Source organism: Nyctibius grandis, chromosome 4, assembly GCF_013368605.1.
Source record: "Nyctibius grandis isolate bNycGra1 chromosome 4, bNycGra1.pri, whole genome shotgun sequence".
NCBI lineage: Eukaryota > Metazoa > Chordata > Aves > Nyctibiiformes > Nyctibiidae > Nyctibius > Nyctibius grandis.
In genome coordinates this window covers 88990807-89018464 of record NC_090661.1, presented here as the reverse complement: position 1 = coordinate 89018464, position 27658 = coordinate 88990807, and the positions used below count along the sequence as shown (strand labels likewise).

At 60.6% G+C, this 27658-nt stretch overlaps 1 protein-coding gene across 1 annotated transcript; it reads left to right on the top strand.

The window, feature by feature from the left end:
• The first annotated feature begins 24791 nt into the window (after positions 1 to 24791).
• On the top strand, positions 24792 to 26449 carry NKX2-3 (NK2 homeobox 3). The gene is made up of 2 exons (XM_068399491.1): positions 24792 to 25134; positions 25806 to 26449. Exons 1-2 carry the CDS (start codon positions 24792 to 24794, stop codon positions 26447 to 26449), a joined length of 987 nt encoding a protein of 328 aa, XP_068255592.1.
• Positions 26450 to 27658: the final 1209 nt, after the last annotated feature.

Here is a 27658-nt window from a genome sequence, read left to right as displayed (position 1 = left end):
CGGCAGGTGACGCGAGCGGCGCGGGGACGCGGGCGCTGCCCATTGGTGGCCGGCGCCCCCTCTGGCCCCACCCCTTCCCTCTGCGCGCGCGGGTTGGCGGGCGGCGCGCGGCGAGGCCGCCCCGGAGTGCAGCGCCCGGGGGCGCGGCGTGGCGCGGCCGGGGTTGGGGCTGGGGCGTGCTGGCAGGCCCGGGGCCGCGGCGCAGCGGTGCAGAGCCGTGACAGGGGCGCGGTGCTGCGGGATGCAGCGTCCGGTGCCGGAGCTGCAGTGGTGGGGGTGCGGGGTGGACCCGGGGTGCCGTGCCCGTGGTGCCGGGTGCTGCTGGGGCTGCCGTGCCCGCGGCAGCGCTGCTCTGCGGCAGTGCCTGGGGGGGCACGGCACGGTCCCCATAGGGCACCCGGGGGTGCAGCGTATGTGTGGGTGCGGAGCAGCCCTGGAGTGCAAAGCTGGGGTGCACGACAGCCCCGGGAGGGCCGCGCCCGGGGGTGCAGGAAGGTGCCAGGAGTGCGGTCCCCAGGTGTGATGGGTGCAGGCGCAGTGCCCGGGTGCGGGGTGCCCCCAAGGGGTGCAGTGCCCGGCTGCGGGGTGCCCCCAGGGGTGCAGTAACCGAGGTGCGGAGTGAGGATGGTGGGCGTTTCTACCCGGGGCGGGTCACGGGGATCCTCCAGCGCATCTGCCCCGCGTTTTTAAGGCACTTTCCCGGTTCCCAGCCACCTGCCGGTCCGGCGCTGTGGGGTAGCCCCCTGAGACCCTCCCAGCTCCGGGGAAACCCCGGGGTCACCCGGAGGTGTCTCCCCTCCCAGCAAGAGCCTCTGGCCGGTGGCCGCCGCCAAGGCGAGCCCTGCTCCGGCCCACGGGGAGCGTTTGGGCTCACTCCTTAGCTCGGGGCCCTGCTCCCCGGGCGCCCGGCGTTTCCCTGCTCCGCGGGGAATGAACTCCTCCCGGCGCCCTGCTGCCGACCTCTGCAGCCTCCCCGCAGGCACAGCGCTTCCCGCCGTGGCCCCCACCCTCCGCGGCTCTTGCGGGCCGCCCACCGCCCGGGAGCCTCCCTCCATCCCTGCGGGGACCTCCGGGGACGCCGGGCGTTGGGGCGGGTGCCGGGGCGGAGCGGCGGCGGTGCAGGGGGGTGTCGGCAGAGGGCAGGGCCGGCCCGCGCATCGCGCCGCCGCCGCCGCCAGGACAGTCCCGAGCGGCTCCGCCGCTTGTCCCGCAACCCCCGCGGGGAGCGACAGCGCAAGGCATGACCGGCTCCGGCCCGGCCCAGCGGGGCAGGCGGGAGGTGGGCCAGGGCTGTCCACGCATCCCCCCCGCGGCTGCCCCCGCGCATCCCCGGGGAGCGGGCTCGCTGCCGCCCGGTATGTGGCCGGCTCCATTAGGAACCCGCCGCCCGTCTCAAGCGGCTTTTGAAGTTTGTGGGAATCCGCCCGCGATCCTGCAGCATCTGGGAAAAGCTTCGAGGGAAACGGGAACGAACGTTGCGAACAACAGCCCTGGCAGCGCGACCCCCCCACCCCTCGTGACATAAAACACGGGGATACGGGATGGGAACGGCCCTGCTGTCCCCAAATGCTTTTGCAGGCAACGCGTGTCACACACTCCCTTTGTCAACCCAGCCAAGATCTCTCTGAAAACCAGTTTGGTGCCTCACCCCCTTCCCATGCCGAAGGTGGCTCCGCAGCACGGCTGCCTGGGAGGGAGCCCAGGGGCGCCGCCCTCGCCTCCCTCAGCTCGGGGCAGCACCTGGAAGAACTGCCCAGTGCACTTTCTGCTTAGCATGAGAGCGGGGAAGAGGCAGAAGCTGCCCGGCGGCACAGCAGCATACCAATGCTTCTGCCTTCCGAGAAAACAGGGTAATGGGAAAGGCAGAGGAGCAAGACAGTAGCGCTAGACCAAAGCTTTGGCCCTGGTGGGGTTTTTAGCCCAATTCAGACAAAACTGTTGGACCTTGAGAAGAGGCTCCATGGGAACCCAGAAAGGGCTTAGGTCTGTCCTCTGCAATAGCTGTGAACCCCTGCAAACGCTTGCCCTTGTCAAGGCGCTGTGAGGGCATCTCCGAACCCTACCCTTAACTCTAACCCCAACCTTAAATCTAACCCTAACCTTAAACCTAACCCTACCCTTAACTCTAACCCCAACCAGATGAAGAGCGCTTGGGTTTCTTGAGGTCTGTGGATGCTGCTAAATGAGAGACGCGGCAGCGCTGAGCAGGGAAGCAGCTGATGAGAACAAGGCCATCACCCCAGTAAATGGGGGTAGCCCACCGCAGGGTGAGTCATGTTTTCAGCTCACCAGGAGTAAAGCACTGCCCAAGCGGGATGCTGCAATGGGAAAAGCCAACCAAGGCTGCTTAGAACATCCTATTTCTGGAGCAGACAGAAGTGTCGGGGAGTCCCCAGACTAGCAGGCTCTCACTGCACTTACTGGTTTCTAATCCTACTGCTCTCCAAAGAGCACTGGGATATTTGGGGACATGGCCAAGCCCTTTCCCAGTGCAGAGCAGGGAAATCACAAAGGCACAGCAGTGTTTCCTGCCAAGCTGGCTGCACCAAGCCACTGCTTGGCACCGCTGGAGCAGGCTGAGCAGTGCCAGTCGCAAGAAAAAAAAAACGCAATTTCCCCAAATCAGCACTGTCTTGCTCTCCTTTCTCAGAGGCTCCTGGGCAGCGTGAGCTCAGTGGTGCCAGTCCAGCGGAGACCATCTGTGCCACTGGCCGTGCCTGTGAGGGTCGCTGACCCAGCAGGAGTTACCTGCCGGTACGCCTGGCTGCCTCCAGCCCGGCCAGCGTCCTGTGCCCTTGGCGGCACAGAGCGGGGCTCTGCTGGGAACAGATGCAGGAACGAGACAGACAGGCATGAAGCAGCAGGCCGCCGGGCCCCTGAGACGGGTGGCTGTGTGTTAGCAAGATCCCTCTGGCCCTGAGCTTTCATCTCCCCAACCTACACAAAGGGTGCCACCAAAATGTATGTAAAAGCAGGAGAAACATGGGAGCCAGCCCTGAGGCAACCCTCCCTTCACCTCCTGCCTTCGACTGACAGCCAGCAATGACCTGCCACTCAACGGGAAGGCTTGCACACCTCACCCAGAGTGAAGGAGCCCCCCGGGTGTGCACCGCTGTGCTGCACGCAGGCACGGCCCCCTGCGCTCAGCCCCTCCTGGGAGCTGGAGGCAGGGGGGCTCGGCAGCCAGCCCGGCTCCTGCAGAGCTCAGGCCACCACAGGGATGCAGGGACTGCTGAGGACCAGGTACTGCCCTCCCTGTGCTGTTGAGCCCAGCATGGGCCTGGAAAAAGCCCTTCCTGAGAGGGTACAGATGAGCTCCGCTCACCCCATCCCCTTCACTTCCACTTCCGAGGTCCACCCTCGAAACCCTCCAGCCCCTGTCTCGTCCTCTTCCTCACCAGAGCCCTGCCCAGCGCTGGGGCATCCTCAATCCCAGCATCACAGCAGAGGTTTAGGCTGCCCTGCCCCGAGGTGCTGCCCATCTTGGGCTGAGGCCGGGCGCAGGCAGCATGCGGGCAGGGAGCAGAGCTGCGGCCGTTCCCAGCGAGTGCTGCACAGGGGCTGTTTTCCCAGCCATCCTCTGAATACAGATGTTTTCTCAGTGCAGGATCCAGACAGAGGAGGGTAAAATGTTTTCATTCCAAGCTCCCGGGGTCAGGTCATGGTTTGTCTAAATGGCTTTTGTGGCTGTAATTATCAGATTAGCTGATCTCTGGCAGCGCGTTTAGGGGCAGCTACATTAACTGCGGATCCTGATCCCCCTGCCGCCACTCTGCCCAGCTGGGGCAGTGGGTTTGCAATGGAGCGAAGAGGATCTGGAATGCCAGGAGAGCCAAGTGAAAGGTTCGTGCTTGGTGTTGAGCTGGTACCCAGCTGGACCCTGGCCCGGGAGCAGCTGGCATATTTGGGGAAGACAGCAGTGAGCCTCCTTGACCTCCTCAGTGCTCATGATGATGCTGAGCTGGGCCTGATCCTTTCCTCCCACTCCAACCTGCAATGCACCACAGCCGCAGAGCCCTGTCCTGGGCACATGCCTGCCACTGTGGCTGATGCTCAGCATGCAGACATAGGACGGGGGCACCTGAGGTGCCTCCTCTTGCTCAGGGCTGGTGCTTCTCACAGGCAGCGAGCCCTGCAGGTCCCGGGGGGCTCCGAGACCCCGCACTGCAGCTGTGATGGGGAAGCCCGGGCCGGTGCCTGGCCATGCGGTGCTGCGAAGGGTGGGCAGCCCCCCAGCAGCCGAGGAGGCGCAGGAATAGGAGTGTGAGATACCAGGTGAGATGGAGAACATGACGGGGAGATGAGAGAGCAGGGCAAGAGGCAGCTAAAGAGGGATCAGGAGTTTCCGGCCCCCGCCAGCCCCTCGCCGGGTCCATCTGTCAGCGCCTGCGAGTGCTGATGACACCAAGCCCTGGTGGCAGTTGGGGCCGCAGGTCCTGCCAAGGGGCACTGTCAGGGGCTGCGAAGGGGCCCCCCGCCGCTGCCTTACTGCTGCGCCGGGGCACTGGCAGTGGCTCGAACCCCAGAGTGGCCGGGGACAGGCAGCACCCACGCACAGCCCCATGGGTGCCCCCGAGGCTGAGCCCCCAGCCACGCTGCCCTGCAGCACCCACCTCCTGCCCTCCCACCCCCCGAGCCCCGCTGCACACAGATAGGGAGCACCAGGGATTTCATCCACTGGCACCAAAAAAAGTCAGTTCCTGCTCCACTGAGCTGCAGGTGAACAGGCGAGTGCTCGGTAGCCGCTCACCTGGGCACCGTGCCCGCAGCGGCCGCCTGCCCCCTGACACATCGTCCCACCTCCTCTCTCACCTGCTGTAGGTGGGAGCAACAGGAGATTCCCTTGAGCAAGGCAGAAGCTCTAAAGAAATGAAATAATTCCAAATCAGAAAAGACTTTCATCTTTTCTCCATAAACCAAATTATTTAAAATGTGGTTTCACTGCATTTCAGTTTCTGAAGTCTTACAATGCTGGAGCATAACACCCCATTGAATGAAGTCTTCTGGAGCAGAACATCTACATCTTCTCTTTCAAAGAACATTTCAGCCTCTTTAAATGCTTCAGAAAATTTGAACAGCAAAATTTTGCCTTTAAACACCATGTTCCTGAAGGAAGTGTTGGCTTCAGCAAAACATAACTTTTTAAAAAAAATTAGTGGAAGCTATATTCCCGGTATTTTTCCTACTTATCACCATGACAGAGCTTGGTGAGCTCCCAATCCACCTTCTTTGCTTCCAGCTGAAAGCCAGAGAGCAACCCAGAGCAGTGAGGACAAAGCCTGTGCACCCCCAAGAAGGAGCATATCCACCACCCCAATCCGGCTCAAACCTCTCCTACCATCGCTGCTGCCTGCATACAGCCAGCGGTTCACCATTTCTCTATTTAAACCCATTTTGCACATTAGTCCTGGTGTTCCTGGAGTCCCAGCCCAGCCCACAGACCACTCAGGACCTGCCCTATGGCCATGCTCACCTCCTCCGCATCCCCTCATCCTCCAGGTACCCAGGAGGAGCACAGGCACCTAGAGGAGCGCTGGCCCTGAAAGGGGCAAGGGGTGGGCTGGCCCCGGTGCTCACCATGGGACAAGCCACTGGGGCTTGGAAAGTATGTTTCAGAGTCCTGCTTTCCCCTAATTTTTCCTTTTGCATGAGCACCTGCTGGCAGATGTCGGGAGACCAGCTCATGGATCATGACCTGCCCAGGCGCTGTTGTCAGTACCCTGGTACATTAAAGTTGGTTTCCCAAAGGTGCAGAGGACCAATGGAGAAAAGACTGGGCGGTCAGTCCCCGAGCATTCCCAGCCCCAGAGCAGGACAGGCCCTGCCATGTCAAGGCATGGACTTTTGCACAGCCAAGGAAGCTGTTTTTGTGAGGTCTGATGAGGCGAGATAGCTGTCACCCCCAGAGGCAGCAAACCCCCTGCCCAGGCCTCTGCCCCTCACCAATGAGCCTGGCTCGTGCCTCTGGACAGAGATACCTGATGTGTTGCAGGGAGCTGCTCTGCCACAGCATACCCAGGCTGCCGGGCAGCTGCAGGAGCCCAGCTGCACCCGAGGGGCCAGTGGGACGGAGGCATCTGCAGCACAGCCGGTCCCAGCTGGATGCCTCCGGGCAGGGCGTGTACCCCGGCACAGCCAGGACAAGGCCAGGGAAGAGGACTCTAGCTTCCTTGTAGGGAGCCCGGTGCTGCGGGTAGCTTCTGGACCTTGGTGTAGGAGCAGATTTACTGAAAACAATTTATTAATATCAAAAATAATTTCTTACAGCGTTTTGGCTGGCGTCAGCCGAGCGCTTACTCCACCCGGGAATTCAAACAAAGGCAGGGCTTGGCGCCCAGCCAGGGGGTCGGGCGCTGGGTGGTCGTGTCCATCCCGGCCTCGGACCCGCCTCTGGGTCACTTGCGGGCTTGGGGCATGATGTCTCCATTTATTTATTGGAAATGTTGAACAGGAAATGCTAATGGTTTGGGGTTTGTGGAGACAGCTGGAGGGGTCTGGCCGGAGCTGCTGGGGAAGGGGAGGGGTGTGCTGGGACCAGGGCAGCCCGGTGGAGAAGGGGGGAGTCGGTGCCGCTGGTGCTGCCACAGGGGATCTGTCCCCTCTGTGTTTGGGGTGGAGGACCCAACGTGAGGTGAGACCAGGGAGGGCCTCGGCGGTTCCTCTGCCTCCTCCTTCACCGCTGCCTGCAGCTGCTGCTGCAAAACACACGGCCGTGCTGCACCGTGCTGCAAGCGTGGGGCTGCTCCCGGCTGCTCCCGGCATGCTGTCGTGCCCGCTGCCTGCGCTCCGCGCTGCCGGGATGCACGGGAACGGCGCTGCCCAAGTGGTGCAGGGGGAATGTTAACCACGGGGCCATGCACATCCCATGTCCAGCTCTCGGGCTTGGGCTTGGGCTTGACGGGTGCCCGTTAGCGTGGGAGGGCTGTGAGAGCGTTGCCTCCCCCTGCAAGGGGGTCGAGAGGTTCCTACGCAGCCCGGCTCTGGACCGGGCTGTTCCTGCATTTGCTGATAACAGCGGAGGTGAAGCCTGACCCAGGAAAGCAGGCAAGATCCGCAGAGATAAACTCCCCGCAGCAAGACAAAGGCACTGACCTCGGCGCAGCCCGAGCCACCGCATTCCCACAAGCGCAGCAACAATTGCCCAGGAGCAGCAGGGAGATCTGCACCAAACCCCGCCGGCCGGCCGCCGGGAAGGGCCTGCACCGGGACACCTCTTGCCAGGATCACTGCACAGAAACCACAGCTCGGGGGTTTTAACCAGATCTACTGTAGATATCAGTAGCTCAGGCAGTGACAGCAAGGAGAGCTTGCTGTTAACTGCTCGCTCCTCATTCAGCGGTGCGGTGAGCTGTTGCACGGCCAGAGGGATGCTGCACAAGCACCCCCTCATACACTCTACCTTAGCTTCTATGTGCACACTCGCAGCACAAACAGGCTTTAGATCTCATCCCAAATGCAGACGAGGATCTTATGCGCTTGTGCAATTCAGGTTTCAGCGCTTTCTTTGGGCAGAGGCTGCTGTGGCACCGCACACGCCCAGCGCGCCCAGGGGAACTGAACGGCAGGTGCGGGGTCAGCTCTGTCTCCCCCTGCCCAGCCCGTGCCTGGCTCATGGGCCGGGAGGCTGGAGCCCACTCGGCACCTCCATGGGTCCCTGTGCCAACTCTGCCCCGAGACAGCATCAGCTGAAAAAGGCAGAGGTGCCTAATGGGATTTGCAGAAACACCCAGCTCGGTTACATGCCATACGCCTCTTGTCTCAGGCATGTTTTTAAAATCTTTATCTCTGCATCATTAAACACTGATCTACATTTGAAAAGAATCCCTTCGGTTCCCTACCTCTGAAATGAGGCTAACTATCCTTCACCTCATAGTGGGGTTACTAGGATAAACAGATTAAAGACTGCGAGATATTGTGGCAAAGAATGTTAAACAAGCCCCTGTGACAGACAGCCCGGGGGCAGGGACCAGCATCAGAGCGATGCACAGCATAAGCCACCGACCCATGTCTGCACCATGCTAATGACTCCAAAATCCGAGCGCCGGGTTTGCCACTGTCTGCCTTCCCAGGATGCGGTCCCCAGCCAGCCGAAAGCCTGCCGAGGGGCTACTCCCCCAGCCAGGGATGTGCACCCATGCTCTGAGCCTGGGAGCGGGGAGCGCAGGGGCACAGGGGGAAGGGGGACAGGAGGTCCCCATCAGGAGCTCAAGGCTACGGGAGGACATTGGTGACCCAGGTGCAGCAACAAGGGGCTGCAGGGTTCATGTGTGGTGCAGGTGGTGGGGTGCAGCAGGGCAGCTACCACCTCTGCACATCCCTCCCACATCCTCGGAGCGGGACACCCCTCTGCTACTGCCCACAGTCCTGCCCGTCTTTGCCCCACCAGGCGCCCCAGGCAGGCAGGGACAGCAGGGAGATGTGCACTTCTGCAGAAAGAGCTGATGGGGGAGAGGATGAGCCAGACAATTACTGTCTGGAAAGCCTCACCCGGGTCCCTAGTAAAATAATGGCACAAATATTAAGAAAAGGAGCTCTGTAAACATCTAGAGGATAATGAAACCATGAGCTATAAGCAGGATGGGATTTGTAAATAAAGGACTGTGCCAAAAACAACAAGCCCTCCATAATTGTTTTGGATAGAAGGACAAGATTAGTGCGGGAAGGGGACAAGGCAGATGTCATGAGAGGAGACCTGGAAGCACCAGGTCTGTCCTCTCGCCTGGCCATTAGAGAGACCCCGGCACGTTTGGGCAGGTTTGAGGGGGCTGGCCTGCACAAAAAGGTGCCCGTGATGGCACGGCTGGCACCTGGGGATGTACCTGCCTTCTGGAGCCGGACACTTTCAGTCCCCCAGCCTGGCATGTGCCACACCAGCACTGGTGCAGTTGGTCATGCCTTGGCCACCTCTGAGTCCCTGGCAGAGAGCAAGGCTAAGTCGGAACCCCCAGCCCAGCTGGGGCACATCCCACCACCGTCCCTCACAGGGCTGGGACCCACGCAGTGCAGGAACAAGCCAGCTGGATGGTCATGGAGGGGCAAAGTGAGGAATAAAATTGAGCGAAGCCAGGAGCAGGAAAATAATGCTGGCACCTTCCATGCCGTTCCCCAGGTTTTGGCAATGCTTTTGTCTTTTGTGAACTTCAAAATGGCATGTTCTGCGAAACTGTAGGGTTCCCCGGCACTCTCAAGTATCAGATTTTTGGCCAGACGTACAGGAAATGTGCATGCACCTCCTTGCAACCAGCCCTTTGAAATGCTCCACTATAAAAGCACACATAAGCATCAGCAGTCATCTGCACTGCACTGGCCAAACCCGTCCAGCTTTGACGTTGCATGTAAGGAAAAGCAGAGGCCTGGCCAAAACCTACCTGGTTTTGTACCCGAGCCTTGTGTCTCCACAGCGTGCAGCCGTGCTGGGCTGGATAACACAGCGCTCACTGGTGAGCAGCTGGCTGCATGTGGCATGCAGGGTAACGCACGCTCACAGCAACGCACAAACTGAGGATGAAATGCACCATATATGGTGAAGATATATTAGTCCATAGCTGTCTTCATAGGATCTTCCAAGGAAATCTTGCTTGAAAATGGGAAACAAAGAGGTTTGTCCCTGAGACTCAAGCAGGGACTCAAACTGCCTGAAAGACCAAAAGCAATGGCTTCAGAGAAACAGGGAGCAAGGAGGCTGCGGGTGTCAGACACTTGGCTATCTGCAAGGTGCTTAACAATATTCCCAGTGTAAGTATTTGTCCTAATTAATGCTGATTGCCCACCTATTGCCTACATCCAGACCGGTCTCCAGAAATCATTCTCAACAGGGAGATGTTGCTGAGATGGTGTCAAGAAAGGTCAGCACTGGACTGCGGGTACCCAGCGCAGGCAGAGGCGAGCTGAGGGTCAGCACCAGCTCACTGCTGCCAACCTTGGCTGCAGTCTGGCGCATGACAGAGGGGATGGAGTCACCTGGTTGTGGGTTTTGACTGAGCCGAATGCCCAGTCGGATGTGTCGGCAAAGGAAGTGGGCTATCCTTATGGGTGGCAGGGGCTAAGGCAGGGCTCTGTCGCTGAGCGGGGTTGGTTTGGGGTCCCGGGGGTGAGCAGCTGGATGTGAGCTCGATGCTAGGACCACATGGCGAATGTAGTCCTGGGCATCAGAGCAGGGAACACAGCAAATGGGAGTTATGAGGCAGTGTCTTACGAAGCAGAGGATGGGATGCCAGCCCTGAGATACTGTGACTACCCTGGTGCCCCATTTTAAAAAGATACAGGTGAAGGGAGCACGGTAGATGTGATCCCCCACCCCTGTTTCCACTGTCTCCCACAGCATCCTTGCAGCCAGACTGGGGAGGTGTGGGCTGGAAGGCGGGGGGCACAAGGTGGGTTAAAAACTGAGCACTGGCACAGGGACCCAGCGAGGCGGTGTGATCTGCGTCTTCAGACATTTCCAAAATTTGATAGATTGAGGCCCGACCAGCGGGCTGTACCGCCAGAGCTCCTGAGGCCAAAATTATTCGGTGAAATGAGAGAGGGTGCAGAAAACAGCCACAGAAAAGACAGAGGGCAGGAGAACGCACCCCACAGTGACAGAATCAAGCTCAACCTGTTTTCTTCTTAAAAAAGCTTAAGAAATTTGACTGCTATGCACAAGTACTCTCATAGTACGAAAATACCGTGTGCTAAAGCGTTTTTATTCCAGCCAAAAAAGGCAGAACAAGAATCAATGGCTGGAAATTAAAAGCCAGACAAACCTGCATAAGAAATACGACATACATTTTCTGAGCAATGCTGAACTCCCTTGCTCCTCCAGACCAGATGCTTTTGTGCATTAGTGAATCCCCAAGTTATTTGGATCTAGAAAGAGTAACAAGACAAGGCAGTCAGGGAGATCAGCACAGGTGATCTAATGACTAACTCCGATCTTAAACATCATGAGTAAAAATACTTTGTGTTACTAATACGCATAGAAAAGTTCCCATTGCACGACCTCAGCATAAACATTGAACAGTCGACATCTGCAAACCCACAGACGGAGGGGGACGACAGTTGCTAGTCCTGTTTTAGAAAAACACCCAGCCCACGGATGACCCACAGGGGCCTTGCGATGGGAGTGAAACCACGAGCGAGACATGAGCTTGCAACACCAGGAGTCTGTCACCAGGCAAACTCATGAGCGAGATGGGGTCTGCCCCAGGATGCTCTTGGATCTCAAGTATAACCGTACAGTCCATGGGGTGGGGAAGAGAAGCCTCTCCATGCATGGATTGGGGGGGGGACCACACAAGGCCTATGACTATTCCAGGAAAAGCAGGACCACAGGGATGTACAGAAATGGGAAAAAAATCTGACGAAAAAAAAATGCATAGGAGTGAAAAACAAAAAAAGCTGATGGAGATGATGGAAACCTGGACGACATTCACAGCTGAAGCAAAACACACCTGGCAAGGACCAGTCCCGAATAGACTGGCTAGAGGCAAAATGATCTTCTCTCTTTTTAGTATCCGTATTCACAGAATTATAAAAAATAAGCCTGGAAGGCCCTTGAAAGGTCACCTAGCCTGTCTGCCTGCCCCAAACGAGGCAAACCCTTCCTGGTGGAGCTTTTGCCTAAACTCTTCCTAAAATAAGCCTCTAGTGGTGAAGACAGCTCCCAAGAAAAACGAGTTTTAATCTCCTTTACTGCAGTCATTGCAGGGTGAGCCTATGGCTTCTTCTTCTACCCACCCCGAAAACAAGGAATAGCCCATTATCTCGCGCTTTGTAGCAAGGCTTTATGCATTTAAAGACTTTTATCTTATTTCCCCGCAGCCTTTTTGTCTTGATACTAAACTACCCTGGTCCTTCAGCCTTCTCCAGTATGTCGTGTTTTCTGAATTTCTGATCTCGTTCTTCCCTGGGCTTTCTCCAAGAACCACAACTTTAAACGCTGAGCCCCGAGTGGGGCTCAGCATTCAGGCTAACACTTCCTAAGTGCAGCAGGATCACATCAGGTGTCTTACAAACACCTTGTTTATATGTCCCAGCCTGATTTCGCTCTTCTCGCTCAGGATGCTGCTGGCTCATGCTCCCTGCGGGACCCACTGTCACCTCCAGCTACTTTCCCACAGAGCAACCTTGCTCATTCCCCAGCTAGTGCTTGCAATGTTGATTTTTCCCAACTCATAGAAAAGTCTTATATTTGTTCTTATCAATAGTTTTCTTTCAGATATCTCCAGTTTCTCCAGAAAAGCACTCTTGCAGGCCCTACCAGACTGGTGCTGCAGGTAAAAATCACTGATGAAAGCACTGACTAGCCCTAGACCCAGATCAGACCCTGTCTGAGGGTTGAGCACTGGTAACTGCCTTTTCAATACCGTTTTCCAGCCAGATGTCCTCTCACATAGCCACACATTCACGTAGATGACGCTTCTCTCCATCGCTCACAAGAATTTCATGTGGAAATGAGACTAAAGTCCCGCAGAAGTCAAGATTTAGCACATCTTCTGTTTTTCCCATATTGGCCAGCACAGATATCCTCAAGTAGAAGAAAATTCAGTTGGTTTGGCTCTTAGCTGATGGCCAAAGCTGTTACTTACTGCTTCATTATCTCTACTTGCATGTTGTCTCCCTTAATGATGTATTTGCCTGTCTTCAATCTGTTCATGCCAATGTCCCATTTTTCCATCAGTTCTGTACCCCTGGTCTTGAGTAAAGCTCAGGAACTTGGAAGGACACAGAGGTTCGTCTGGGAAAAAAAAAAGGGGGAGGAAAAAAACTGCTCAACAACAACTAAATCCTCGGAACTCACATGTTTATCCAAATTCATCTGAACCTTCTGGGGACAGTGACTTTTTAGGGTAAAATAAAAACAAGTTCAAGTGAGTTTTCCATCCCTGCGACAGTACGGTGATTCCAGCCAATCTGAAACAATTTTCCAAGAAGATTTCCTGCAACCTCACAGTGATTAAAGGAAATAACATTGTGAATAAAGGGACATTCTTCAAAGTCAATGAAGGAGCCACAAACTGTACATTCTCACAGAGGGCCGGAAAGCGCCGGCGCGAGGTAGATTTTGCGGCTTGTGGCCCCCCAGAAGGAAGAGGGTGGGATGCCGGGTCCGTCCCTCTTCCCCAGGCAGGGGTTGTGACCGGGCTTCTCCCGGAGCAGGCGGTGAGGGAAGAGGGCCCCCAGGCTCCCCATGTTTGGGGGTGAAAGGCTTGGCCCCGCGGGCTGTGACCCAGTGAGCATCCGCTGGGTTTGGGGTCGGAAGCAAGGGGTTCAGCATCTCTCTGCAAACAAGATGCAAGAGCCCATCGACCCTCTCAAAACCCGGGGTGACCCCACAAAGAGCAGCATCCCACCATGGCAGCTTCACGCCACAGCCTCCTTCCTAGGAAACTCCCCATGCGCCGTTTTGTCTGAACCAAACCCTCAGCGCATTCGCCTGGCCGGGCTCTGAGATTGACATGGAAATGTGAACGGGCCCGAAAAGCCACTTTGGCAGAGGTGAAAGCACTGTGCTGCACTGCCGGGCAAGCAGGGTCCTGCCCACTGCAGCCCCAGCCTGCAGCAGCCCCCCTTGCTGGGGGTACCCCAGGACTGGGACCGGCGAGGGAGGGATGACCGTGCGCTCAAAATGGTCAGGCCAAGGGGACTTTTAAAAAAACTCTCCTTCTTAGATAAAACAAAGAGAAGGGAGTAATGAGGAGGTGAGGCGAGCTAGGGAGAAAAGTGAGAGGGGGCCGCCTGGAAGGCCAAACACACATGCTTCAGTTGATGCTGCGTAATAAGGGAATTAGCTAATGAGCTTATTGCGGCACACAGACAAGTCCTTTAGAAATATCATGGCCACCTCGGGAGGCTCGCAGAGGAGCCGGGCGGCCCTAATCTGCAGAGCTGGAAAGATGGGCCTCCTCCTAGCCCCCCCCAGGACAGCCCCGCTCCCCCCCGTGCTGGGCAGCGCATGTCTGGGGGTGCCATGGGGGGCCGACACAAATCCAATGAGAACTGGTTGTGGAAAGGGTAATAAACAGTGTTTTTAAAAAACACCAGCCCACACTCACGACTGATCTCACAGGGCTGCAGCTCAGCGGCCCCGCGACACCCGTGCAGCAGGGCTGGGGCTGCTCAGGGACCAGCGCAGTCCAAATCCCCCTGGACACGCAGCGCTGCCCTGGGCTGCCGGCACAGGGGCTTCCAGAAGTACAGATCGCCTTCCCCTGCTCCCGCCAGCTGTGACGGATATGTCAGACAAAACCAAATAGCTCCAAAATACGGCTTGTTTTTTTTTGAAAGTCATTCAGTACAGCTGTATAAAATCCGAGCTAAACACAAATTCAAATGTAAGTGTGTGTGAACGTGCTAATTTGAACCGAAAGCGGGCGAGAGAACCTAATGTTAAAAGTCACTTAGAACAATGCAAACATTAAATATACAAATACTCATCAAATACTTATTTAGAAAGTGGCTTTTAGACAGCAATCATCCTGGGCTGAAAAAAAAATTATTTGCTGATTAATATTGAACTCATGGAGGAATTTGTGCATGTAGCAGTATTTGCATGAATTAGAGCAGGGGAAGTATGAACAACACCGAAGACAGAACACTCCTCTGAAGAAAAAAGGGAAAACCAAAAACCTGAGACAAAAATGAGGCTCTACTTGAAAGAAAAAAATTACTCCCGCACCACTGAGGACAGGACTGAACCCAGATATATTCTGGAAAGGTGGAAATTGAGGATTTTTATTATTGTATCGAGGTAGAATTATTATTATTATTAACAATGTGAAAAATAAATTATAAAACTTATACTTATTCAGTATAAAAATTACTGAAAATTTTCCTACCCCAAATTAATTAGCTTGAAAACTATTCTATGGAAATAATTTTCATTTAACTTTTCAATGGGATATTTTGAAACAACAATTTTATTTCAGTTTCCTAAACCAGAAAGCTGTTCGAAATTTGGCAGTATTGTGTTTTCATGTTTTTCTTGTGTTCTTTTTCTTCCCTGCCCCGAAGCTGCCTGAAAAACGCCTGACATTCACGCTAGATCTCTTCCTCTCTTCTCATCTTTTCTTCCCTGCGCTGACACTTTTCAAAGCTTTAGTGCTCTTGTAAAAGAAAAAACAAAAAACCCCTAAATGCAATATCACTTGCTCAGCTATTGAAAGGCTGTAAGAATAAAAGGAATAGCAGAAGAAAGAAGGAAAGATTTTCAAAATTTCAAGAATTTTTCAGCTGTAATAGAAGCAATTTGTGCCTACATAGAAAATGGTGGGACCTACAGCCAAAAAAACCTTATTTTTTTTGTGAAGTTCTTTTCTGAAATGCTTCAATTAGAAATTTTTTTTGGTAGGGAAAAATCGGGGGCTATTTTGTGGGGCACTGTTCTCTGATTAGCCGGGATGATTAAGGCCTGGAGGAAATGAGGGCAGGGCAGAGCACTGGGAGCAGCAGCAAGGGTGAGGGAGGGATGATGCCCCAGCCCACCTTGGGGGGCTCAGCTCCCGCGCTGCCGGGTGGGGAGTGAAAAATCTCATCTGCGACACCAGAAGCCACCACTTCTCCCGTGGCCAGACCCTCCGGCGGAGGGGTGCCGTTAGGGGGAGCATGGCCTCAGGGCTCGGAGGTGACACGAGGTGTGGGGGTGATCCCACAGCTGTTGCAGCAGTGGGCATGCGGGGCTGCAGAGCCCCTGGCCCCGCAGCGGGGAAGATGCTGGCACCAGACACGAGGACCTTGCACACCTGCAGTGCAGCTAAAGGGAGGAAAACCGCCATGGCTGGCATTTGGGAAGGAGGGTGAGATTTCCCCTCGCCTTTCCAGCTGGTCACCTCCGTCCCAGCTCTGAGCCCAGGCACCATGAGAGCTGTGAGTGATGCCATGTCCTCACCCCATGCCGGGACCATGGCTACAAACATTGCCTCTTCCTGGGGCCCGGTGAGGTGGGGGCAAACAGGGGCTGCTAATAGCCCCTCGCTCCCTCTGCACTGTGGTTCTTCCCTGGCTCCCAGCACCTCGAGTGTCTGCCATGGGACAGGGCACAGACCCATGCCGAGGCAGGGGGACTGTCGCTCTGCAGTAATGAAACAACAGTCGGCAACGATAATTTATTTTCCAAATAAATCAGCAGGTCCTGCAAGCGAAGGGCTGGAAAGTGGCAAGTTTAGATTAGACCCTCCCCAAACCCCGGCCGGGCCTTGGGCCGCTGTCAGGGCTGCAGAGAAACAGCAGCGAACTCTCACGCAAATGGCCTATAAAAAAGGCCCCTGTCAAAGGCACCTTGACCTGGAGGCTGGCGTTGGTGCTGGGCTCCCCAGCGGCCCTCCCCTCCCAGGGCTGCGCTCTCCTCGCATGATGTATTTCCCCTGCCTTTTTTAGAGCTGCATTATGTTAGCTCCAGGAAACAGCCTCTTCCTTCTTATAAACACAGCCCTGGGTTACTGACCAGCGGCCCTGCCACTCCACAGCCACTCTCTGTCCATCCATCACACCTCGCTGTCACCCTGGCAACATATCTCTTGGACCGGTCCGGCTCCAGAGATGGGAGAGGCGGGAGGGGCGGGGGGGGAGCGGGGGGGTCACATACACAGAGCACAATTCCAGCCTGCTGACTAATTCCCTGGAAACCCTGGGGCTGCACAATGAGAAAGCCTTTCCGAGGGTTTCTCGAGCGTTACTGGAAGGTCAGGCGAAGGTCAGCACAAGGACACGGCTCCTACTTTCCCCGCCGTCAGCAAGGGCGGGTGCGCGGGGCAGACGTGGGCGAGCCGAGGGGGTATCATGGGCGCGTGGCGGGAGCGATGTTTGGAGAAGGGCGCCTGGGCCCGGGTGGCCCCCTGACACGGCACGGTGCCCGCTTGCCGCTGCCGGGCATGGGGGACGTGCCTGGGATGGGGCCGGCGGGGTGTCCTGGCAGCCAGACAGGCGTCAGTGCTTCCAGCAGGACAGGGCACGACCAGCGGCGTGGCCTCTTGCCTCCCCGGGAAAGGGGAGGACGAGGAAGGGAAGAGCTGCCTTGGCCCCGTGCTAACTACTGGCCGCCTTCACAATAGCCCCAGCGCCCTGGGACTGTTGGCCTGACACGACACCACTGCATGGGTCATTCCCAGTGGAGGACAGGTCCTGGGGAAGAACACCAGGATGGGTCCTGGGGAGAGCATCCCAGCCATGGATGCCCACAGCCTCCAGTGCACTGGGACATCAGCGGCACAGGGACAAGTCAGGAGCCACCTGAACAGACCCAGGTTGCCCTGTCACTGCTGGCACAGGGACACATTTTGGGTGAGCCTTGGGCCCATCCAGCCTTTTGCATGCGTGGCTGAAGCACAGCAACCATGGCAGGAGGGGTCCAGCCATGCTCTGCTCCCAAAACACCGCCCTCGCCCATCCCCACCTGCTTGTCTTTCACATTAAGCCATTGTCTCCAAGAGGAAATGCCATTTAAAGGCAGGTATTTCCAAAGAAATGGGAGATCTCTGTTCTCCGAACAACACAGCGCCTCACTTCTGCCCATTCCCAGTGTAAAGCCGGGAGTCAGGTTTACATAGGGATAAAAAAAAAAAGCCAAAGCTTTTAAGGACAGATCTTCACAAACCCAAACCAAAGCCTCACGAGGGCAAATCCTTTCTAATCCATGCTCTTCCTTAGAGGTGTAAGTGGAGGGGAAGGGTGCAGGGGGGAGGATTTAAATCTGGAAAACTGAGTTCCCCATCCCTTCGGTCTGGCAGAGAGCCCACCGATAGACTAAAAACAAGTCTGCAGAGAAGCCTGTGTGGGATAATCCAGCTCTGGCCCCTGAGGGGACAAGAACAATTAGGAATCCTCTCTCAAGTCTCCACTCCAAGATAGAAAAACAGTTTATAATTTGGTCCAGAGTTGTTGTTAGAAAGTTCTGAATCATCAGGATACACTAACAATTTCTGCGCAGCAATTACGAGGAAAATTCATTAGGCTGACTCAGAGATAAACTATTAACAGAAGCTTTCAAATCTCCCACCTGCCCGCCTGCACGTGGGACCCAGGGACTGCTCTATTTATACAGCGGCCGTCGGTAAGGAGCTGTTGCACGAGGGAGCGACACGAGCAGACATGGCAAAATATGAAAGGTATTTTAAAGGAAAACGAAAGAACGGGTGTTTACTAGCAGTGTGCAGACCAAGCACATGCTCCACCATTAACCTTTCCAGGCACAGTAGCCAGCCAGGGAGCTGTTTGCTGTCGCTGCCCCTGAACATGCCACAGTCCCCACCCGCAGCAACCATTCTGCTTCTAGAGAAAAACCCACCATGGCATCAGAATCTGGCCCACCGTGGTCTCTGGAAGCAGCGTGCAAAATGCCTTTCAGCTGAGCCTGCCAGGGTTGTGTCCCGTATTTACCCAGCGGAGACAGAAGGGATGAGGTTCCCCAGCCCCTGCCTTCCTCCCTAGCCCTCAGCTGCAGGTTGTTGCAAGGCAGGAGGGGATATTTGTGCACAGTCCTGCTGAGCTGGCCAGCGGTGAGTTATGGCTGAGATGAGGTCGTGCAAGAGCCCCTGGCTGTGCGTGCCCCTTGGAACCCATGGCAGCCCCTATAGATGAATGCCAGCAGAGCCGAGTGAGTGCCACCACAGAGAGGCAACTGCCTGTGCACCACCCCACATGTGCACACAGCCAAGGTTGTAGCATAATGTCTGCCAAAGCTGGTTTCTGCATCCTTTCTCAGTCCAATTACCCCGAAACCACCCTGGCAAACCCACAGCTGTGTGCCATTTTTGGCACAGATTTGCCAGCTCCGGGGGTAGCCATGCCCAGGATGGCCTCATCCGCATAGGAACAAGCCCTGCTTGCAGCTGGAGGAATCTTGATTAAGCAGGGAGAGAAGTGGGGACTGGCTGCTGGGCAGATGCCCTAAACAAGAGGAACTTATCAGCTCTGTTTCCAAGACGAGACATGTGTCACCACCTTGCACAGAACCAGCCTGGCCGTTCGCTCTTCACCAGCATGCCTGTACAGAAGCACAAGGGCTTCCCTCTCCCTGAAGGACACCGTAGAAATAGCCACTGAATGAATAACTTGCGAAATTTCTTCTAGAAAAGGCTTTGCTCGGGGTAAGAAAAGCGTTGCACCCAGAATGCTTCGGGGGAAGGCACTGGAGGGGAAAGGGAGCCAGCGTGCAGCTGCACTCCCAGCCCTGTGTGTTTGTCAGTGGGCTGGCCCCAGCAGCAGCGCAGGGAGGTCCCCAGCCCAGAGGAACACCAAGTGCCGCGGACAGCGGAACCGCTCCGCCAGCACACATGCAGCAAAGCCCGACATGGCTAATCCCTCCTGTTTATTATGTAATAAAACGCTTCCCAGACCTGTTAAAATTTAATTGGTTTAATCTTAATTGTTCCATTTTCTATGGCACATGCAAACACAGAGCCTGACCCTGCCACTCTCGTGTGAACCTTCCCGCGGGCTGCAGTGGGAGCAGGATGAAACCCGCTGACCTCAGCAGGATTATGTGCATGAATCAGAGCAGCAGGCCTGGGCTTGGAGCTGAAATCCAGCGCCGGGCAGGCCGCCAGCGCAAGGCCCAGGGTCCACTTAGGCTCCACTTAAGCCCTATGGGATGCGAGTGGTACGCAGGCCTGCAGACGTGAGCGAGCCTCGTGCTGGGCTCTGCCAAAGGATGAATTTCAGCCCTGCTTCTTAACCTCATGGACACAAACATGCAGCAATGGCTTCTGAGGCACGGAGCAAAGGTGTTCCCAGAAAGGCTGTGGGTTTTGCTCAGCGTGAGTGGCAAAGGGGCAGTGTACATGTGTCCACGGTGGTGTCCTCCAGCAGAAGCCTCGACACGAGACCTTCTCATTGCACAAGTAGTAAACTGTGATTTATGACAGCTTCTCCTCCAGAGGAAGAGGTGCTTTGCTACCCTCTACACGTCCACAGTTGCGGGGCTGTGTTGTGCAGCAGGGTGGCTTTGTGAAGCCTGGATATCCTTTGTGCACGAGAGACACCAAACAAAAGCAGGCGGGAGGGGGTCCTTGGCACTGACATTTCCTATCCTGCATTGCCTCAGATGTGGCATGACCTTTACCTTCTCCTGCAAGTTGGCTCTCACAGAGCTCAACACGTCCGCCTCAGTTCCAGAGGTCCATCAGGCACTGAAATCAAGGGCAGCCTTCCCTTTCAGTGTCCAAACCTACCGAGCTCCCCTTGCTGCAGTGACCAACACCCTTGCATGAGCCACTCCTATCACTGAAAATGCTGAGCACTGAATGTTGCACACAGCTATTGGTACCCCCCAAATCAAGCTCCCACCTTGGAAACATATGTGTTTCTCAGGAGTATGGGTCTGACCCTCAGAAAAGACATTTCTCATCGAGTCTTTGTTTTAGGACATATTTCCAAATCGTACATCCCTCTACTATGAAGAAGAACTGTGAAGCACAACTAACTCAGCCAATGCCAATGGAGCGACAAAATATTGAAGACAATATTTGCAGTGACGTATTTCTCAAGAAAACGGGCATTACGTGGGTGGTTCTTGGCAAAGCCCAGCCAGTGGGTTCCCAGGACCGTGAGAGGTGGAGGCAGGTGTCAGCTGGCAGATCCGAGTGGGCAGGAGGGTGCTGGCACTGTCCGGGCAGGGCTGGGACAGGGCACTGGGAAATGCAGACAGCATGTTGCTGGACCAGCGCGCAGCATCTCTTGCCTGGACCTGGCTCCCCCGCCTACAGGAGCCCTCTGCTCTCCTGGGGTATAAAGATAACGTTTCATTTCAAAAAGCTCCGAAAAAGAGTCATTCCTGGGCACGTAGCGGGGCTGGATAAAAGCCGTCCTTTAGCCCGGGCGGTGTGGTGGGCCAGCGGCCGCGCCCGGGCAGGCGCACAGGGGGATCCCCCCCCGGCATGGAGCTGCTGGCGGGGCCGCTCCGTGCTCGCTCCCCCCGGGACCCCCCAAGGGCGTGCTCGCTGCGGAGGCTCGGTGCGGAGCGAGCACTGCCCGGGAGCGAGCGGAGCGCCGTGCCGTGCCGTGCCGTGCTGTGCCGGACCGGGCTTCGCGGTGGCCGCCGGGCGGTCCCGCTGCCGGCAGGTGTCTGCGGCCTGCGAGGCCAGTGCGAGCCGGGCCAGGCGCGTCCCCACCGGCGGTCCCGTCGGCGGGTCGGTGCCCCGGGACCCGCCGCCTCTCCGCGGCGCATCGCCGGCCCCGCCGTGCGGGGGCGTCCCCGGCGCGCTGCGGTTCTCACATAAATCAGGGCCGAGCGCCTGGGAACGGGCCATCCTTCACCGGGCGCTGCTGACAGAGAACGAGAAACAGACGGGCCCTGAGATAAACCACGGCGCGCAGCGTTTATACAAGGGCAGGCTCTGTGTAAATAGAGCCGGGCGCGGGGGGCAGCTCCCGGCGGCGCGGGTCCGCACCGGCCCCGGCCCGCGGGCCTCCGGGCTGCCCGGGGCGGCGCGCAGGTGGGTGCCGCCCGCCGAGAGCCTCCCCGCAGCCCCGCCGGGGCCGCGCCGCCGTTCCCCCGTTGTCTCCCCGAGCACCGGGGGCTGGAGACAGGGCCGGATTAACGTGTTTGTTTGTTTACGGCCATTAGCGCGGGGCCGGCTCCAGCACTCGGCACCCGCGAGACTAATGGAGCAATTAGCAGCCCTGGCGCTGATAGCATCGCCCCGAGCGAGGCCCCCGGCCGCGGCCGCCTGCTACCGGGCTGCCCGTGCCCGGGGCCTCGGGGAAGGTGAGGGGGCTAACCGCCAGCCGCGATGTGCGTGGCCGCTGCAGGGCTGCTCCCCCCTCCGCGGGCCCGGGGCCGGGGTGGGCTCTTGGCTCCGCTGCAGCATCCGCACGGCGAGCTCCATCCATTACAATAATCCCCTGTCTAAACAGAGCGCAGGAGCGGCCGGGACAACAAGGCTCCGCTGTAAACAGAGCTCAGGAGACGCCGCTAATGATATAAAAAAAATAACCATTAATAGCCCAGTGACCCCAGCCCAGCCGCTTTGGGAAAGCCCCGGAGCTGCATCTCGGGGCTGACACCCGCCAGCAGGTACCTGGGCTGCGCTATCCCCTGGCTCCTGCACCCCTGCGCCACTCGCCCCGGCCCGGTCGTGCCCCTCGGTGCCCGCCGCCCCGTACCGTACCGGGGCGGCAGGTGCCAAGGGGCTCGGCCGAGCCCAAGCAGTTCCCGGCTTCCTCGGCTTCCCCAAATGGGAAATGGCTGCTCGTGTCCCGCCGAAGCGGGCCTGATCCGGCCCCACCAAAGGAGTGGGATGTCGGCAGGGCGGGAAGGTGTAGGCTTGGTTACCGCACCGGGAGCACTGGCGGGGACGAGGCGGCCGCGGGAGAGGCCGGGATAACACAAGGGTGCTCCCACGCGTGTCGGGGCCTGGCCGCGGCTTGCTCCATCCGCGGATGCTGGGTTCCCCAAGCACTCTCTGGGGCCGGCGGCGGCACGCTTAAGCGCGTCCTGGCGGGAGAACCGCTCCCAGCACCGGAGACTCGTCCCGGGGCGATGGTTCCACCCGGCCCGGGCTCTCCGTGCCCGCAGGCCGCGTCTGGCGATCGGCCCGTCCGGGATCCCGCTGCAGGCGGGAGCGCGATGGCGCCGGGCGAGCCAGACCCCGAAGGGCCCGAGGTCGGGCCCTCGGCACGGCGGCTGCTGCTGCTACCGCCGTCGGCCGGGCAGACGGACACGGGGCTGTGGCACGGCAGCCTTCATTGCTGCCGCCACCGAGGGCACCGGCCTCTGCCGCTGCTGTCCCCGCCACCGAGACCGGCCGCCGCGGAGCTCCCGGGGAGAGCGGCGCCGTGCAGAGCCCCGGCCGCCCGCCTGCACCTCCCTGGGAGCAGGGCCCTACGGCGGGCAGGAGCGGGCCGAGCCGGGCAGGGCAGGGCCGGGCCAGTGGCGGATGTGTAACACCGATAAAGCGCTAATTGTTGCTAATTGTTATCGGGGCCGTGGCAGAGAGGCAGCGCCGGGCTTCTCCGCGCACCGGCGGCACGGAGCAGAGCCGGGTCCCGATCAGGCGAATGCCTTTCCCCGTTCACCGTCCGGACCGGGCGGCCTCCGGACAGGAGGATGGCGGCCGGCACCGGGAGCGGGCGGGGAGCGGCGAGGAGAGACCGACCCGCCGCAATTTATGGCGAGGGATTTGAAGCGGTGCGGTGGGAACGATCCGGCGCTCCGGGGAAACGGGAACCGGCCCCGCCGCGGGACCGGGAATGCCTGAGCTGTGGCGAAGTGCGCGGCGCCCGGGATCTCTCCCGGGCTGCGCTGCCGGTACATGGGTTTCTCCGGGGCGTGCGGAGCGCCGGGAGCCGGGGAAACGAGGGCACCGACAGAGCCGGTAAACGGCGGAGCCGCTGGACGGCAACGACCCGAGAGAAGAGCCCGGGAAGGCCTCGCGAAGCCCCGGCCCCGTGACACTCACCTGCCCGGCGTGCGCGCCCGGCTCCCCGTGGCCTCGCCTCGGCGCCGATCCGAGCCCTGCGGGGCGGCAGGATTTTAATCACAACGAAATGTCTCGCCCGGGACCCTCCGCCCCGCCTTCGCCGTGCCCGCTCCCCGTGCCGTGGCGGCGCTGAGCCCTTGGAGGGGCCCGGGGGCCGCGGGGCGCCGCCGCGGCATCGCGGCACCCCCCGCCGCGCCGCACCGGGGTGCTCGGCCCGTGCTCGGCGCAGCCCCGGGGCCGAGGGACTCGCGGTGGGGAGGGGGGTTCGGCATGCTCTCTCGGTGCGTCACCCGCCGGCACGGCGGCGTGGCGGCTCTCTGGAGCCGCTCGCCGCCCGTTACCGGCGGGAGAAAGGAAACGAAACGAAAGAAAACGAAAGAAAACGAAAGGAAACACCGAAGGGCGCTGGATAGCGCTCCCCGCCTCAGCCCCGCGCCGCCGCGGCCCCGGGCTGCCCGCCCGGCCCGGCACGGCTGGGTCTGCGGGGACCGATCCGGCAGCGGCGGCGGAGCACGCCTTCCCTCGGGAGAGCGCGCGTCGCACCGGCTGCGGCGAGCCGGGGCGGGCGGCAGATCGGCCCGTTGCGGGAGGATCTGCGGGGCCACCGGCGGGGGCACCGGGAGTGCCGGGGCATACGGAGAGGGTCGGCTGCGTGTATGTCGCACGGCTACGGTCCGGCCGGGACGACGGGGCTGCCGTCGGCTCCGGGAGCAGTGCGGGGCGGCGGAGGCGAACCTCCGCTCCGCGCCGCGTCCTGGGCGGCAGGACGCACTTGCGGGGCCGGGTGGCCGTGCCGGCGGGGCGGTGAGGCCGGGCCAGCGGGGCCGCAAGTGTTCGCCCCTCCCGGGACCGGGCCGAGCCGTGTGCGGGCAGGGGCCAGCGGGGCGCGCCGGGGCGGGGGTCCCTACCTACCTACACGTGCTTAGCACTGGGAGGCGCGGCGGCCGCAGCTTTCTGCGGGGACCCCGACCCCGGCGCACCGTCCCCGCACCCACCGGGAGGGTGCCGAGCCGGCGGGGCGCTCTGCGGGGAAGCGGCCTCCCCGAGCGCAGCCTTAATACATTGCTATTTCTGGCCGGGCGGCCGGAGCCGGGCAGGGGGCCGGCTCTGCCTCCCCCTCCCTCCAATGGCGAGGCCGCCCCCGGCCCCTCCTCGCCGTGACGTGCCGGCCCGGGGCAGAGGAGGCTCCTGAGCCCTTGGCTGTCCCTGCAGAAGCTGTAACAAAACGCAGACCCCCAGCGCCGGGCTAATGGAGGCAACTTAGACAGGAGCAGGCGCGGCCCCTCGTCTCTCGGCGCTGCCTGCTCCCCCCGCACCTGGCGCGGCGCTCCCCGCCGAGCCGCCGCCCGAGCGCCGCCGGGCCCGCGGGACTGCCTGGCCGCTTGCGCTGCCCCGATGATGTTACCGAGTCCCGTCACCTCCACCCCCTTCTCTGTCAAAGACATCCTCAACCTGGAGCAGCAGCAGGACCCGCACTATGGGGCCCAGCTCCCGCACCACCTGGAGCACCACTTCCACCCCGCCGCCTGCCTGCTGGCGGCCGCCGACGGCGCCCGCTTCTCCGACGGCGAGGATGAAGAGGAGGAGGAGAAGCTGTCCTACCTGAGCCCCATGGCAGCGGCCGGCAGCCAGGCGGACGCGAGGATCTCCGCCGACAACTACGTGCACGCCGTGCTGCACGGTTCCTGCGAGGCCCCCGGCCCGGGAGAGGAGCTGGACGCCACGGCCCGCGACCCAAGTGAGTATCGGCCCCGCCGCGCTCCACCGCCCCGCCGGGACGGGCCCGCGCTCGCTCCCCGCGGTGCATCCCCAGCCCGCTGGGCATCGCCCCACGAGCCCCGGTCCCGGCGCCGCAGCCCGGTCCCCGCCGCCGCCGCCCCGGGCATGTCGAGCCGGGACTGGCACGTCGTGGGGCCAGTCCTCCGCGCCCCGCTCGCCGCCTCCCCAGTAAGCGCCTCCGCGGGAAGCGCCTCCGCAGGGCCTTAATCCAGAGCTGCCGGATCAGGCCCGCGCCCCGCAATTTCGGTAGCGGAGAAGGAGGAACGGGGCGGGTTAGGCCCAACCCGCGCCCGCTGCGGCGGAGCCCTCCGGGAGCGAGGCAGCGGAGCAGGTGCCCGGCCCGGGGCTCGGCCCCGCGGTGCTGCAGCACTAACCCCTCCGCCGGCATGGAGGAGCGGAGACGCGCCCGGCCTCGCCGCCGGAACCGGTCCCTCGCAAGCACAGGCGGTGCCGGAGGCGGCCGGTCCCGGCGCTGCCTCTGCGCCCGCACCGCGGTTCCGCGACGGGTGGGCAGCGGAGCGGGGCCGGCCGGGGCGCGGTGCGGGGCTCTCGCCGGCCGGCGGGGCCCGTCGGGAGCAGCGAGCGCCGGCGTCGGCGAGGTGCAGCCGTGACCTGTGCTCCTCCGTGCAGAGACCTGCGTCCTGAAGAAGCCGCTGGATGCGGCGGAGAAGGCAGAGGAGGCGGAGAGGCCGAAGCAGCGGAGCCGGAGGAAGCCGCGCGTCCTCTTCTCCCAGGCGCAGGTCTTCGAGCTGGAGCGGCGGTTCAAGCAGCAGCGTTACCTGTCGGCGCCGGAGCGGGAGCACCTGGCCAGCAGCCTCAAGCTCACCTCCACGCAGGTGAAGATCTGGTTCCAGAACCGGCGCTACAAGTGCAAGCGGCAGCGGCAGGACAAGCCGCTGGAGCTGGGCGGCCCCGCGGCCCCGCCGCCGCCGCCGCGCAGGGTGGCCGTGCCCGTGCTGGTCCGCGACGGCAAGCCGTGCCTCGGTGGGTCGCAGGGCTACAGCTCGGCGTACAACGGGCCCTACTCCTACAACGGCTTCCCCGCCTACGGCTACGGCAACGCCGCCTCCTACAACCCCGGCTACGGCTGCACCTACCCGGCGGGCACCGGCGGCGCCTCCATGCAAGCCGCCTGCAGCCCGGCGGCGGCCGCCGGCCCCTTCGTGAACGTGGGCGGCCTGGGGGGCTTCGGCGGCGGCGGCCAGCCGCTGCACCAGGCGGCGGCGGGGCCCTCCTGCAGCCAGGGCGCACTGCAAGGCATCAGGGCCTGGTAGCCCGCACGCACTGAGGGCCGGGAGCAGACCGGCAGGACGGCCCGGCGCCTCCTTGGCCCCTTTATGGGCGGCTCCTCGGCCCCGTTATCACCCGCACCTCAGGCCGGCTGACGCGCCGCGCAACGCGCGCCCTGGACCGGAGGAGCGGCGGCGGCGGAGGGACGGCGCGGCGGGACCCGGGCGCTCCCGCGGGCCGCGGTGCGGGGCCGGCGGCGGGCGGCGCGGCGCGGCGCGGCGGGACGGGACGGGGCCGCCCGAGGTCGCAGCGAAGCGCCGCCGTCCCGCAGAGCCGCCGCGACGGCCGGGCGGGCCGGAGCCGATCGCGCAGCGCCAGCGGAGCAGCTTTGCTTGTAAAAAGGCGACGGCGGGGCCCGGGGGTGCCGCGGCCCCCCTATCTACTCTGTATCGGTTACTGCCCGCGCCAGCTCGCCGAGTCAGTCAATAAACCAGGTGCAATATACGCCGCCCGCTCCTCCTTCGCCCAGCGGCCGGTGCCCGGCGGGGCCGGGGCCGGTGCCCGGCGGCAGGGCGGTCGCAGCGGCGTGCCCAAGGGGCAGGGCGGCACGGCCGGCTTGTGAGCGTGCCAAGGGCGCTGAATGGGGCCGCGCAGCTCAGAGCCGGGCCCATTGTGGCCGCCGGGCCGGCGCTGAAAGGAGCCGCCGAGGAAGGTAGCGGGAATACGCGCTTATTGGATTCGGGAACAAAAGGTGTGGCAGGGAGGCGAGGGACAAAGGGGCCCCGGCGCCGAGATTGACGGGCCGCTTTGCCCCCCACTGAGGCCCAGGCCCGGCGCTTTATGCGCGGGGGCTGCAGAAACGTGCTGGGTTTTGTTCCCCTTTCTGGGAGCGCAGGGGGAGAGGAGGGGGGTCCGCGGGCCGCTGATTAGGGCCGGCCGGGCCGGGCAGCCTGAATGCCGGGGCATTATTGCTACATGTTCAGCCATTTCGCTTGGCTGCAGGGGGAGGGGGGTGGCCGAGGCCCCCGAGCCCCACGGGACTGGCCCGTCCTGGGTCGCCCCGTCCCGCCGCCGCCGCCGCTGCGGAGCTCTCGGGGCGGTCCCGGCCCCGCCGCCGCGGCCGTGCCTCTGCCGCGCGGGTCCCGCCGAGCGTCGCCGGCGAGGCCGGAGCCAGAGCCGCGCCCGGGGAGGGCCGGACACCCGCGGAGCCCCATCTGGCTCGCCCCGGGCCGCAGCGGAGACCGGAGGCTCGG